Source organism: Crinia signifera, chromosome 11 (genome assembly GCF_055691185.1).
Source record: "Crinia signifera chromosome 11, ASM5569118v1, whole genome shotgun sequence".
NCBI lineage: Eukaryota > Metazoa > Chordata > Amphibia > Anura > Myobatrachidae > Crinia > Crinia signifera.
This window is the reverse complement of record NC_139227.1, coordinates 114,895,676-114,911,696: the sequence shown is the minus strand read 5'-3', so window position 1 is coordinate 114,911,696 and position 16,021 is coordinate 114,895,676. Positions and strand designations below refer to the sequence as shown.

The following is a 16,021-nucleotide window of genomic DNA, read 5'->3' as shown; positions in this document are numbered from 1 at the left end:
AAAGGTCGGAGCTGGCCTGGTAACCAAAGTTGCCAATTGGATGAGCAACTGCATTGCTGCTTTGTCTCAGATGGAATTCTAATTAACAAACATATGTTCTTTTGAGTACAATAGAACAGAAGCTCAGAACAAAGGGCATAGCCGTCCCCCAGTGATTATCAGCCTCGCACACTACTAGATAGGTACATGTGCAGCAGCAATAACAATTCATAAAGGTTTCAATGATAAACAACATTCAGCTAATCACATGCTCAGCGCTGTTATTCCAAACCTCTTAGCAACAGCAGAATGCTTTGTTTCACTAACGCAATAACAATGGAAGATGGGATTGCACCGGCTCCGCTTCCAACGCCGACACCGAATGGACATTGCTAGCACCTATTGTGTCCTTTAATAAAAAGGTTTGCATGGCAATGTTCACACTTATTTTCACATATTCCCTTGGCGCTCAAAGGGTTAATGTCCCGTTAATGTATCGTCCTTCTGCCTGTTGACCCAAAGCAGTGTCCACATACCAAATATGCTGAGGCTGCCGCCAACTGTAAGTGGATTGAGATGCCCACCAGCCACCTTGCAAAGGTCAGTATATGTGTACACATACGTCCGACAAAGATCCTTCAATAATCGACTTCCTGAGAAATACTATGGTCACGTAGAATTGGCCATGGGAATTGAGGTGCAGGTGCCATGTTTTCTGCATAAGAGATGGTGACACGGCTGCATTTTTGTCACCGCTCCCTGTTACCTCCCCCATGGTTGCCGACTGTCAAACACTGCTCGCAGCATTGCTAAGATACCTTGGCGCGTGCGCAGTGCAACTGTGATACCTGCATATATTGCTTTTATTTGCTCAGCTGTGTGAATATCGGTAATACGTACATCTCTAAGTCATAGCCCCTGATATCTAATGCAGTAATGATGTTTGTGGAGTGGAATGTAGACTTTGCCTTCGGAGATGTGACGGGAAGACTACGTACAGATAACTGCATGCAGCTCTCCAGGCTGCCCAGATGGCACAGTAGCACAAGATACATAGGGGTTTTTAGTGGTAATAGAAACGGTCACATCAACACAACCATCTTGGTATCACATTAAGAACTTCCCTCAACACAGCCTCAGGGTGGCTGGATGACAAACAAGTTTCTCTAATTAAGCTATGAAGCCACCGGCAAAATGTTATGAACTAGGTCATTCTATTCCCCAACTGCCTCCGGGAGTTACGGCACTGCTTGAATATAAGCTGCAGTCCACATGTGAGTAACGTGATGCTCATTCACGAGTCACACACGTTGGAAGCCAAGAGGAAGTGACATGGCATAACGATGTCAAACAGGAGGAACCAGTATGGCTACCCATAATCGTCACAATACTTTGTTAAGTTTAACCTTGTTTTGCAGAGGAGATTGTGGAAAGTGAATGGTGGACACTGATAGCATTTGTTGATTTTGCTTTTTAGGACTGATTCCGATTTAAATCCGTATAAATCCAATAAAGCTCACTATCTGAGGAAGTCGCTGAGACCCCAGGGAGGCAGAGAAACGCGTCATATCTTATTATATACCTTGCTGAGCGTCCATCTTTCTGTGGATCACACGGGTTCCCCCCTACCTGCTAACATCACCACCCCCCAGAAACTGGTCGACCCAGGGTGCTTCCTTCACAGCTCCACACAGAAGCCCTGATATCCAGAGTTTGTACCACCAATAAGAGCTACAAACTTATTGAATTTGGGTGACCAACAATAAGGCAGGTACTGGGAGAATTCTCCCGTTTAAAAAAAAAAAATTTGGCTAGCCAGACAAGAGGATAGAGAGCGTTTGCCTTGACTCTTCATTAGTGGATAAACTCTGTTGGAATTACTACTAACACTGAATCAAGGTTGAAATAACCACCTTTATACCCAACAAATTTAATTGCATTAACCCTACAGGACTAACTCTATTAATCACATAGGATTAACCCTACCAGGTCACTAATGAAGTAAGGAATAATATATTTATTTTCTTTTTAAGCAATTATATATATATATATATATATATATATATATATATATATATATATATATATGTCCAAATGGCGGGTGGCACTCTGCTTCCAATAATGAATGGGCGACACAAGGTGTGTAGTCAACGTTTCAGTGATCTTATCACTTTTATCAAGACCTTTTGGACATATTCATTTCTTCTTTGGAAAGGCACCTGCACCGCTGCTACATTGCTGGAGTGCCGGTCTTCTGGATCTATATATATATATATAATTTTTTTTCCAATTGTGTACTTTTATATATGTTTTGTGCTGTTAATATCACTGGCCAGTGTGTTTTAGTATAATAAATATTTTAGGTACAGGTTGAGTATCCCGTATCCAAAATGCTCGGAACCAGGAGAATTTTGGATAACGGATTATTCCGTATTTCGGAATAGTTTAATATTTCAGTGATGTATTTTGAAGTATCCTGCATTTATGCTGTATAAACACATCAAACACATGGAATACACACAAATAAATGTTATTTGTTCAAAAAAACCAAGGTTTCAAAACATGAAACAAAGTTTGTGTACTATCTCAGATATTGAATTTGAATGCCAAGCAATCATTTTCTTGTACATATATAGTGCCCAGTAGTACATATACAGTAGTGCTGTTACAGATGTCCCCAGTAAGTTTTTAGTAAAAAAAAATAATAATTTTGTCACTTTCTGGAATGTATGGTTTTCGGAATAATTCGGATAACGGATATTCGGATACGGGATACTCAACCTGTACTTATTTCCTAGCACGGCGCCCGCGATTTTGATTGTATTGATCGGGTCGAAAAATCGCGTTGATCGCATCGCATGCCAACTAAATCGCATGCGATGCGATCGACGCGATCAACGCGATTTTTACATTGGAATCAAGGTAAAATGGTCCCTGAGACCCAATTTTACATTGATTTCAATGTAAACAGCCCCCAAACCCCCCATTTTAATAGCAAACCCCCGTTATGGGTGAAATGGCCCTCCATTATTAACGCCACCCCACTATTGACGCCAGCCCGCGAGGGGTGGCGGTACGTGTCCTCCGACCTTTTCATACCCCCACAATCCACGTCGGCGTGGAGTTGATTCTATACAGTGTGGCGAGTGTAGCGAGCCATGCGAGGGGACGCGCATAACTTCACAGGTAGACGCATCCCCTCGCGGGGCTTGCTGCGCTCACCACGCTTCAGGGTCGGTGGCTCGCTGTGTTCGCCACACTATATAAAATCTCAGAATCCCCTGCAACAGTTTTGCTATTTGGCCATGCTAAAACTGTTGCAGTGCATGCTGGAATGTGTAGTTCAACAACAGCTGGAGGGCCGAAGGTTCTCAATCACTGCTATAGTAGATCTACAGTATATCTGCGGACAGGCAGGGGAAATCAGACACAGATCTCCCATGCGGTTACACGTTGCACTGAGAAGAAACCCTGAACAATATGATGTGCCAGGATTTCCTTGCATTGCTGTTGTAGCCTGCCCTTACACATCAAGCTCTACAGTGCGTTCACTTGGATGATGTCATCTGGAACCAAGACTGAACCCCAAGGCTGTCACTGAGAGCTTGGCTCCCAGCTGGTTGCTGCACACTGAAACACGCGACCTACAGCCGGCACTAATTATCATTGGCCGAGCGCACTGAAGCCCAGCTGCTATCAAAGCACATCACCAGCCAGCCGTCAGGAACATGCCCAATAGGACAGCAAAATAAACTAAGCCAACACAAGTTATTCACAACCCATGCCTCAAGTCAGGTGGCTTGTCCACCTCCCAACTTAGCAGAGACAATCAATCCTAACAAGCGTGCAGATTTATGCCTTAGATTTTAAATTAGGTTAGAACTTTTCACAGCGGAACAAGCCTTCGGGAAAACGGTCTACTGCAAACCAGGAGCTTACGTAGCCACTTCATTGACTCCGGTGAAATGAATCTACATCGGAATCAGCAAAGCCATAACAAATCTCCCGTCTGGTCAGGACTCAGGAGAAAACCCTTAGCTGGCTCTGGTGCTCAGATGACAGAACAGAACAAACAGAGAACGAAAACGGATCATACTGTGCCTCCAATCTGGGACCAATAAATGGTCCTTCAATAAAAACACCAGACGCTTTATCACAACACAATGCGGTTTGACTTGGCGCAGGATGGGAAACAAAAGTTTTCACTTGTACTAATACAAATATACATTCTGTCCATGCAGTGCGCAGAATGACCGTATTCCTTTCAGAATATTTCAAGGAAAAATAAAATGTAATGATTGGAGTTGCATATCAGAAACATGTTTTTGGAATTATTGTATGACAAATCAATCAGTGCACACATATGCAGCTTTCACAAAGTCTTGGACACCTGGCTGGTTCCAGTAGCTGCTTGTTGATCCAGGGCAAACATCCTGGAGTTGGTCCAAAAGAACCCAGTTGCCCACACAGCTGAATAAATAAGTCACCTCCTTAGATGTCTGCTGTATAAGTATGGGAGGAAGTTACATCATTGTTATACATTTCTACATACAGGAAGTGTCTCTGCAGACATTGTTCAGAGTGTTTACCATGAGTAAAGACACACTTCTGCAGTTCTCCTGTGGTCACCTTAACACAGACCACTTTACATCCTCAACTGGCTGGCCGGTCAGGTGCATCTTGGGTGGGACTACAGGTGTCCATGAGAACAAAGGGGTCCTGGGAATGGGAACTTTGGGGTTCTGATAGCTGAGAGAAGAGCGAATTCGACTCCCCCTATTCACTCCCCGTGCCGATTTTTATACCGGGTTAAAAATCTTGCATCAGCGAAAACCAAGGAAATCTGTGAAACTGCCGCAAATTAACGTGGTTTTGTAGAATTCGCGGCAGATTTTTGTAGCCGTTATCACCCATTCCGATCCGGCAAAAAAAAAAAAGCGAAATGGGCAAAAATGTACTTAAAAATGGGCGAATCTTTGCTATCTTTTTTCTCCTGGTCAAAAACTCATCCAAGATTGAATACGCTCCTAAATATCATGTGCACACTAAGACCTTTTTAACCGAAAACTGAACACACGAGGATCGTCAGCCCTGAGCAGCTACATAACATATTAATGGAGGCAATGCAGCCCATTGTGCCATAAAATAACAAAAACAAATGAATAATTAAAAAAAGGGCACTTTTTTCAAATAATGTTGACTGTTTGCAACTTTATTTAGTAAACAAAGAACAAATTCTTCACAGAAAATATATATAATCTGTATGAGGATTTTTTTTTTAATTCTTACATTTTACAACACCCTTGAATGTGAGATTATTAAATTGTGCTTTTTTTCTGCAATATTGTCGTTGACAGTTTAATGTACTTTCATTGTCAAAACCCTTATCGTACTTTTAAATAAATTTCTTCCATAAAAGAAATGATGTCAGCATGTTCCCAACAGTACAGTATTTTCATATATATATACTGTATATATATATATACAAAAGGCTTGTGTGTAATTGGCGATTGTAAGGAAAAGGCCAATAAAAAATTGTGTCGGAAAATGATTCTGTCATCCAATATTGGAGTCTATAGATAAGACGTTTCATTAAAAGAATTCCCTTTGCCACGCTACAAACGGAAGGTCAAATCTTTTATAGGCGACAATGAATCATATTTTAGTGGCTTGAAAACAGTTGCAGTAATTACATGGATAGATATTTCAATGAGAGGCGCCCTTGGCTGACAGATGACCCACTGGGACTATTTTTGTAGCTATAAAAGGACGCATGATCCAAGAATGTTTTTTTCTAGAACACGACCGGAGGAGATTAGGCATTTCTTTGGAAACAGATAACGCGATGACTATCTCTCTAATGGGCAAATCTATGCTTCCAACATCGGCATGGCTGAAGATGGTGAAGACAAAGGAACGTTACGTGTCTCTATTGCTCCCCGTGTTAATGTTGCAAGAAATAAATTGTACTCACTTGGATAATCTTTTGCGTGCGATTTTTCAGACCAGTTGCCGTAGAACGTCAGGCGGTATTTAGCTGTTCCGCATGCACAACATTCAGGGATCGCCTTCTCATTCGCACTTTCAAACGTAGCATCTGAAAAAAAGTCCAAAGCGAATGATTTAGCAGAGATTATGCCAAGATGAGCAGGTCGGCAGCAGCAATCTCCCTCTCTCCCTCATTAGTATAGCAATCTCCCTCATGTCACCGACGGTAGCCCACATTACACTGTTACATCATAGTTACCTCCCCTCCTGCATTCTGCAGGCAACTCCCTGACATAGCAGCAATCTCCCTCTATCCCTCATTAGTCTAGCAATCTCCCTCATGTCACCTAGTCCACATTACACTGTTACATCATAGTTACCTCCCCTCCTGCATTCTGCAGGCGACTCCCTGACATAGCAGCAATCTCCCTCTCTCCCTCATTAGTCTAGCAGTCTCCCTCATGTCACCTAGCCCACATTACACTGTTACATCATAGTTACCTCCCCTCCTGCATTCTGCAGGAGACTCCCTGACATAGCAGCAATCTCCCTCTCTCCCTCATTAGTCTAGCAATCTCCCTCATGTCACCTAGCCCACATTATACTGTTACATCATAGTTACCTCCCCTCCTGCATTCTGCAGGAGACTCCCTGACATAGCAGCAATCTCCCTCTCTCTCATTAGTCTAGCAATCTCCCTCATGTCACCTAGCCCACATTACACTGTTACATCATAGTTACCTACCCTCCTGCAATCTGCAGGAGACTCCCTGACATAACAGCAGTCTCCCTCTCTCCCTCATTAGTCTAGCAATCTCCCTCATGTCACCTAGCCCACATTACACTGTTACATCATAGTTACCTCCCCTCCTGCATTCTGCAGGAGACTCCCTGACATAGCAGCAGTCTCCCTCTCTCCCTCATTAGCCTAGCAATCTCCCTCATGTCACCTAGACCACATTACACTGTTACATCATAGTTACCTACCCTCCTACATTCTGCAGGAGAATCCCTGACATAGCAGCAATCTCCCTCTTTCCCTCATTAGTCTAGCAATCTCCCTCATGTCACCTAGCCCACATTACACAGTTACATCATAGTTACCTCCCCTCCTGCATTCTGCAGGAGACTCCCTGACATAGCAGCAATCTCCCTCTCTCCCTCATTAGCCTAGCAATCTCCCTCATGTCACCTAGCCCACATTACACTGTTACACCATAGTCACCTCCCCTCCTGCATTCTGCAGGAGACTCCCTGACATAGCAGCAATCTCCCTCTCTCCCTCATTAGTCTAGCAATCTCCCTCATGTCACCTAGCCCACATTACACTGTTACATCATAGTTACCTCCCCTCCTGCATTCTGCAGGAGACTCCCTGACATAGCAGCAATCTCCCTCTCTCCCTCATTAGTCTAGTAATCTCCCTCATGTCACCTAGCCCACATTACACTGTTACATTTTTGGGATAAAAGGAATGAGAGACAGATACATTTACATTGAATCATCAGCACCATTTCCCAGCACTTTACCAAGTATAGTAGCTCTTACTATACTGCTCTGGGGCTCATCTACATTTGGATATAAGTCATTTTACAAGATTCCTCTCAGATGTAGCAGTACACACCTACGCTTCTAGGTGCCACGTTCAAAATCTCTTTTCACAATCTCTCCATATATGGAACTAGCCACGCCATTTGGGTGGAGCATGACACGCCCCCTCAGTGGGGATTTTTGCCAAATTCTATTACCAACTATAATCTCCCTGAAACGATTTTTCAAAAGTAGGCAAGTATGCTCCTGCTGCGCGCCACAACCACGTAAGTGGAAAATCCTCGCTTTCTGTTCTGCTTAGTGGTGAATAGACGTTGTGCGCATGCACTTCGCATCACCTTCTCAAAATGATGTGAGGTACGTGCACCAATGTCTGAAGTGTTCACCTCTCTAGATTCCTTCTCTCCATATATGGAACAAGACACGCCGTTTGGGTGGAGCATGACACACCCCCTCAATGGGGCGCTGTGCAAAATTCTACTACCAACTATATTCTCCCTGAAACTAGTTTTCAAAAGTAGGCAAGTATATGTTACATACATACCTTGTTTTGGTAGTCAAACCATACCGCCCAACTTTGGTGTCTTTAAAAAGCAAAACCTGCCATGCTGAAGGCCCGAGAAGTGGGCGGACAGAACAACACACCAGGTAGGGCATGGTCTAGCACGGCCACTCCCGTTTTCATAATTTTCATGCTTCCCTAGCAACACCATTTTCACATTATTTTCATTATTTTATACCGGATTTATACCGGATTTCTTCAAAGAGAGATTTCCAGCATGTCCATCAAAAATGCTGTCCAAGGAAAAAACCTACCACACCAATACTTGTTATTTATGCATGCAAAGAGTTTATTTCCCCCATCCCCCCTCCATACTATAGTGCATTAATAGAGAACCTTTGGCACACCAGCTTTTGTTCAACTACACATGCCAGCATACCTTGCTATTTACCATGCCTTTTGTGTCTTTAAAAGCGGAGCCTACTGTGTTGAAGGCCCGAGAAGGGGGCAGACGGAACTGCACACCGGGTAGGGGACGTGGTCTCCTTTTTTCATCATTTTCGTGGGCGTACCCAGTGCTTCAGTACCCAGTGCAACCACATTTTTACATTATTTTATACCGGATTTCTTTGGGTGGAGCTTTCCAGCTCCCCTTCAAGAAGTCCGATGCGGATGAAAGGCGTTGACTCCCACTCACCAATTGCTGTACCTACACAAGGACTGCTGTACACTCATTTTAAAAGCAAAACCTGCCATCCAGAAGGCCCGAGAAGTGGGCGGACAGAACTACACAACAGATGGGGCGTGGTCTAGCAACGCCATTGCCACGTTTACCATTTCCGTGGTAAACACTGACTATGAAATGACAGTTAGGAGCAGGTTGGCTGGTAATTTATCACTCTCCATTTTATCACTTTTCAAGCTTAGTGAATTTGGCCCAGAGCCCGGACCATGGGCTTTATTCTGGTACACATGAAACGCTGCAAAATTCGTCCAAAGCTCCCATAGCCACCCAACCCCCCTCCCCCCCCCTCTTTCGGCAAATTCCCCCGCACAGCTGCAAATGGATGTTTTGCATAAAAATCCATTCGCAACCTTGGGTGCGGGGGCCAAATAATTTGATGGTCGGCGACCATTGAATGATTTGGAAGGAGCATGCAAAACGAAGACATTCTCTGGTGCCACATCCGGTGATATCAGCTGCCCGCCCCCCACCTGCAATTCCATAGTTGGAAATGTCGCAGTTGCGTAGGCAAGTGCGTGCAAACATGAATCAGGCCCTTGGTCACAAATGCAAAATATATACCGTCCACATTCTCAAATGATTCCATAATTTTTTTTGTTACATTTTAGAATTACAATTTGTGTTTCCAGCTTCATTTGACAGTTTTTATATAAACCGAAGTGTATTTATTTGTAACTGTCGCTCACCGGGCTCACACATTCTCTTTGTAAGTGATCCTTCATCCTGGAAATAAATGATCTTCTTCTGCACAATGCTCGCCCTACAAATAAACAAACAGCACTGATTAGTACATTACGCAAATATTAGTTACACATCGGTCTGTACAAAACTGAAAGTACTGTTCTCATGGGAAATAATGATGCAGTAAACTGACTTATAAATATCCTGGCACCCTTTGTCCTGCATTAGTTGAAATATTTATTTGTTACAAACACACAACGATGGCCATCATTTTGTGGGTTGAACCAAATGTATTAGCTTCATTTGCTAGTGGGATTTTCAGGGAAATGGGGTGGGGGGAGGGGGAGCAGCCAAAGCAAGGATGAGCCCAAGGGTGGCCAAACCTTAAAGATCTGCTTTAAGGTCACCGGATCACACTGAATCAGAGCCTGATTAAAGGTTTCTGGAGCCCTAGGCTAATACACATGTAGATCCCCTTGTAATGCTGCTAAACACATGTGTATCAGCGCTCAGAGACTCGCCAGTCATACTGCCCATGCAGGGCCGGCGCCACCACTAGGCAGCTCTAGGCATTTTCCTAGGGCGCCGGCACCTGGAGGGCGGCAGTTCGCCCCTCACCCCCAGCGAACTGTGTAAAAAAATTGCTGTCCCGGCGTCCCTGCAGTGCTGGGGCGGTCAGAGGTGTCCGTGCCGTAGGGGTACGGCGCCGTCATGTGTATAAAGCTGGCTGCGGTAGGCGGGGTCCCTGTAGTGAATAGCAAATAACTAGCGCTATGCGCGTGGCGGCGCGGGAAGCGCTAGTTATTTGCTATTCACTACAGGGACCCCGCCGGCCGCAGCCAGCTTTATACACATGACGGCGCCGCAGGTACCCCTACGGCACGGACACCCCTGACCGCCCCAGCACTGCAGGGACGCCAGGGCAGCAATTTTTTTACACAGGTACCACCCCCCCCCTCCCTCCCCTCGGCACCGGGGCGCCCCCACCCCGACTCGCCTGGGGCGCTCCGGTGCCTTGCACCAGCCCTGTGCCCATGTGCGTGTAAGGAAGTTTATACATCTGGTATGTAGGATATAATGTTTGTGGTGTGGGAAGGAGCCTCTGGCTTTTGGCTCAGTAGCGGAACTCCAGGAGGCAATGGAGTTATTAAAGTGGGCACTGACTCCATTGCCTCCCCATGTTCAGTGCTGGCTCCCCATTTATTAAATATGCAGGGTTGGGGGCCCGCTCATTTAATATGCACTGCGCTGGATCCCCGCCCCTTGCATATCTAATGAGCGGGGATCCAGCGCAGTGCATATTGAATGAGCCGCGCGGTCCCTGTCCGTCATGCAGCTCAACTCCCCTGGCCTCCCTGCTCTCTGCTGCCTCCAGTGAGACCCACATCCTCAGCTCAGCTTTGCTTATGTAGTCCCTACTGAGGAGCCGTATCTGGGGTGGAGCAGGTCACCTGATAGTGGGGCAGAGCCGCAACATATAACTGCTGGGTGCACCGTGCTGCCATTGCTTCCTGATGGATGTGCAGTGCTACTGCTTCCAGTCAGAGTGTAGTCCAGAGGCCGGGCATCTCATTCACCTGCTGCCGGGTACACATCGCCAGTTTCATTAAAGCGGCAATCATTTACACTTCAAAGTCAAACTGGTTTTGCAGTGTAAAATTGCTGCTTTAAAAACCTTACCAAATCTCTCACTTTCTGAATCTTTCATCCTTAATTTCCCCCTTTCTCCCACTTCACTGTTTATGGGCCTTACTTAACCTTTCAAATGTCTCCTAAATAATTTACCACTCATTTTTTTATGACAGAGAATTATTAATGTGGCAATCAAATTCTAAATGGCACATTTACTTTATCCTGCAACAGCAACGCAAGTCAGGATTATTTATTAATAGACATTTTAGAAAATGGAAAAAAAAATAGCACTTTCGTGTTTTACTGCGAACTCTTCCGTGTCACCCTGAAACAACAATTAAGCGAGTGGGATGTGATGTCTTCATTTCCATATATATATATATATATATATATATATATATATTATGGTGCTAATGGAAAAACTCCTCATTTCAGAGATCTGCAAACGGGTCACAAAATGTTGAAATGTTTTAGTTCTATCGGTTCTTTTTTATTTATTTTTTAATGGACTAAAAATGAGGTTACAAATACTGGAAAAGGTCTCTCCTCCCCTACTGTGACTGTGGGCGAGATGTTTTAAGCCTTGAAAAGTAATAACATGGAGAGTGATAAACCACCAACCAATCAGCTCCTAACTGTCATTGTTCAAGCTGGTGGTTTATCACTCTCCTTTTTATAGCTTTTCAAGCTTAGTACATCTGGCGCTGGTGCCCACACACACGATGCGCTTCTTACCAAAAAGTTCAAATTGCACCGCATCTAGTTCATATCGCGCCATGTTTATTTTGCCTTGTGATGCGATGCGCATTCATGTGTAGTCCATATCGCAAGGCAAAATACTATGTGTGGGCAGGTATTTTTGTACTACATCGAATGAGGTTGAGTTCAAATCGCACCCTGTGTAGGGAATCGCATGCGATACGTTATATATTTAATTGATGTATTGTAGTCTAGTCCAACTCTTATGTAGTTCAAATCACACAAAAAGTTGAGAACGAATAGCAAAGAAGTCCAAATCGTATACCACACATTGGGCCAAATTGTGATTCATTCGGAATGGGGCAAATTTGGCCCGTTCTGATGTTTGGGGGTCTGTGAAATCGCATGTGCAGACTCCACGAAAAGAAAGGCCCGTCTGTTGCAGTGGGGGGGGAGCCCATACCTCCATGGGTATGTCAAGGGACGTCAGCCGCCTGCCCCGTCTTCTGGCTACCGCAAATGCGATTAGTATAGCAACTTATCGCAAGAGCTGCCCTTTACAATGCAGCTGACGGAGGGTGAGTGGGTCCCCAGCGGCTCCCTCTCCCTCCCTTACCCGTCGTTGATGCTGCTGCTGTGGGGCGGTCTCCGCCTCCTCCTTCCTGTACCCAGAAGAGGATGTACAGTGCAGGGAGGAAGAGGTCACTGGTCTGGGCAGCACAACACTGTGCTGCCCGGACACAGGTGAGGGTAGGGTCAAAGGGGGTCCTTGCGGGGCGGACCTGGGTCATGTTAAGAAGCCCATAGGCTTCTATGGGGTATCACCAGCTTTTGCTGGTGATACCCCACGCAGCAATAACCCAGCGTGTGGGATTTCTTGCATATCAAAATGCAGTAAAAATCGTGAATGGGTTTTTACCGCATTTTTGCATTAGAGCCAGAGTGTGGGCACCATAATAGTACTATTTCTTAAAAACTGCAATGTGACAATTGCAATGAGGGGAGAGAGAAGGGGGCTGGCTGGGGAGACAGAAGGGCTGGCTGGGGTTACAGAAGGGGGCTGGCTAGGGAGAGAGGAGAGGGCTGGGTTGGGAAACAGAAGGGGCTGGCTGGGGAGAAAGAAGGGGGCTGGCTGGTGAGACAGAAGGAAGCTGGCTGGCGAGACAGAAGGGGGCTGACTGGAGAGAAAGAAGTGGGCTGGCTGGAGAGACAGAACTGGGCTGACGAGACAGAAGGGGGCTAGCTGGCGAGACAGAAGGGGGCTGGCTAGGGATGGCCATCGACCTTCGATGATTTGAAATCATTGATGGTTCATGGTCAATGTCGAATACTTTTGCTATCGATGGTGGATAACCAATTGGTTTCCCTTCATTGATTGAACAGCAAAACGACGTTTTGCTTTTTTTTTTTTTTCAAAGTGCAGGGACACGGAGCATAGCTCCGCCCCTAACAACCGCGAAGCCCCGTCCCCGTGTTTTGATTGGCCCACAGGCCAATCAATCAAACACAATGGTTGACTATCAATATGTAAAAATATCGATGGTCAGCCATTGCATAGTTTAGCACTATCGATGGCCAGTTGCAGAATTGCCATCGATAGCAACCATCGTTGGCAATGGCAACAATGGCCATCCCTAGGGCTGGCTGAGGAGACAGGATGGGGCTGGCTGGGGAGACAGGAGGGGGCTGGCTTGGAAGACAGGAGGAGGCTGGCTGGGGAGACAGGAGGAGGCTGGCTGGGGAGACAGGAGGGGGCTGGCTGGGGAGACAGGAGGAGGCTGGCTGGGGAGACAGGAGGGGGCTGACTGGGGAGACAGGAGGAGGCTGGCTGGGGAGACAGGAGGGGGCTGGCTGGGGAGACAGGAGGGGGCTGACTGGGGAGACAGGAGGAGGCTGGCTGGGGAGACAGGAGGGGGCTGGCTGGGGAGACAGGAGGGGGCTGGCTGGGAAGACAGGAGGGGGCTGGCTGGGGAGACAGGAGGGGGCTGGCTGGGGAGAAAGGAGGGGGCTGGCTGGGGAGACAGGAGGGGGCTGGCTGGGAAGACAGGTGGAGGCTGGCTGGGGAGACAGGAGGGGGCTGGCTGGGGAGACAGGAGGGGGCTGGCTGGGAAGACAGGAGGGGGCTGGCTGGGGAGACAGGAGGGGGCTGGCTGGGAAGACAGGAGGGGGCTGGCTGGGGAGACAGGAGGGGGCTGGCTGGGGAGACAGGAGGAGGCTGGCTGGGGAGACAGGAGGGGGCTGGCTGGGGAGACAGAAAGGGCTTGGCCAGCAAGGAACACTGCCTACTTTTTTGCTTCCAGGCACCTAGTATGAACGTATGTGCCTGGTGTGAACACACATTTGATAAAGCTGCACATGACTCGCTGTTCCACTTTCAGAAAACTGAGGACCTTGAGGAATGACAATAGAATCATCAGTTTGATATTTTACCTGTAAAAGTGATTCATATTTTACAGAACATTCCATTGTTATCCGGCCCTGGAAGATCACTTGTTCAGATTCCAGCTTCCCTTTCTATAGCTCTCCTCCTATATTTGTTCTCACTTTACATTTCTCAGCTGTGATACTCATACAGGTGGCATTAGGAAAGGCTTTATAGAAGATTAAAGAGAACATTCCGTTTGATTTCAAGCCTTTCATCGGCAGACAGCTTCTGTGGACTGAGGTTATGTGTCATGTGTGTAACCGGAGGTATGAAACTATTTATTCTATGGCAAAATTAGAAAAAAAAAAAATTAAAGCAATTTGAGATGTTGTTACTGTTGTGTGTTGGTTTGTTTTTTTTATTGATTTTCCTGGTGTTCAATTTTTCGGATAAAGTAACAATTATCCTTTTGTACTGCAACAAATCTTCACATATTCAGCCAAACACCAAGATACACCTGGACATGCATGACAGTCATGGCCAGATCCAAGGAGTGATCATCCCAGGGCCCCCATAAATAAGGGGCCTCCACACGCTCCCCCTGAATTGCACAGGAATCAGAGCACATCATGATTCAGTTACGTCTCTGATTTCCTCACTACACACACAGCCGCTGCCAGCGCCACACGCCGAGGTGCTGCTAAAGTATCTGGCAACCTCTTGCGGCATTTCACAGTTACCACTGTCGCTGGTATTTCTGCTCTTCCCTCAGCGGTGCCAGCAGTGTGTGCCTGGCTGGCAGCGGGCTTTGAGCTGTGTGATGCCGGCAGTGTGTGACTGGCTGGCAGCAGGCTTTGAGCTGTGTGGTGCTGGCAGTGTGTGCCTGGCTGGCAGTGGGCTTTGAGCTGTGTGGTGCCGGTAGTGTGTGCCTGGCTGGCAGCGGGCTTTGAGCTGTGTGGTGCCGGCAGTGTGTGCCTGGCTGGCAGTGGGCTTTGAGCTGTGTGGTGCCGGCAGTGTGTGACTGGCTGGCAGCAGGCTTTGAGCTGTGTGGTGCCGGCAGTGTGTGCCTGGCTGGCAGCGAGCTTTGAGCTGTGTGGTGCCGGCAGTGTGTGCCTGGCTGGCAGCAGGCTTTGAGCTGTGTGGTGCCGGCAGTGTGTGACTGGCTGGCAGCGGGCTTTGAGCTGTGTGGTGCCGGCAGTGTGTGCCTGGCTTGCAGTGGGATTTGAGCTGTGTGGTGCCAGCAGTGTGTGCCTGGCTGGCAGCGAGCTTTGAGCTGTGTAGTGCCGGCAGTGTGTGACTGGCTGGCAGCGAGTTTTGAGCTGTGTAATGCCGGCAGTGTGTGACTGGCTGGCAGCAGGCTTTGAGCTGTGTGGTGCTGGCAGTGTGTGCCTGGCTGGCAGTGGGCTTTGAGCTGTGTGGTGCCGGTAGTGTGTGCCTGGCTGGCAGCGGGCTTTGAGCTGTGTGGTGCCGGCAGTGTGTGCCTGGCTGGCAGTGGGCTTTGAGCTGTGTGGTGCCGGCAGTGTGTGACTGGCTGGCAGCAGGCTTTGAGCTGTGTGGTGCCGGCAGTGTGTGCCTGGCTGGCAGCGAGCTTTGAGCTGTGTGGTGCCGGCAGTGTGTGCCTGGCTGGCAGCAGGCTTTGAGCTGTGTGGTGCCGGCAGTGTGTGACTGGCTGGCAGCGGGCTTTGAGCTGTGTGGTGCCGGCAGTGTGTGCCTGGCTTGCAGTGGGATTTGAGCTGTGTGGTGCCGGCAGTGTGTGCCTGGCTGGCAGCGAGCTTTGAGCTGTGTAGTGCCGGCAGTGTGTGACTGGCTGGCAGCGAGTTTTGAGCTGTGTAGTGCCGGCAGTGTGTGACTGGCTGGCAGCGGGCTTTGAGCTGTGTAG

At 47.3% G+C, this 16,021-nt stretch overlaps 1 protein-coding gene across 1 annotated transcript in view; it reads right to left on the bottom strand.

Moving 5' to 3' along the window:
* Positions 1 to 16,021, bottom strand: part of SPON1 (spondin 1) — a 243,708-nt gene that overhangs the window by 129,236 nt on the left and 98,451 nt on the right. Inside the window, exons 4-5 of the mRNA XM_083164316.1 lie at positions 9,452 to 9,525; positions 5,954 to 6,076 (exon numbers count right to left, since the gene is read on the bottom strand). Coding sequence (XP_083020442.1) covers positions 5,954 to 6,076; positions 9,452 to 9,525 — 197 coding nt within the window. The remainder of the gene's footprint in view (positions 1 to 5,953; positions 6,077 to 9,451; positions 9,526 to 16,021) is intronic.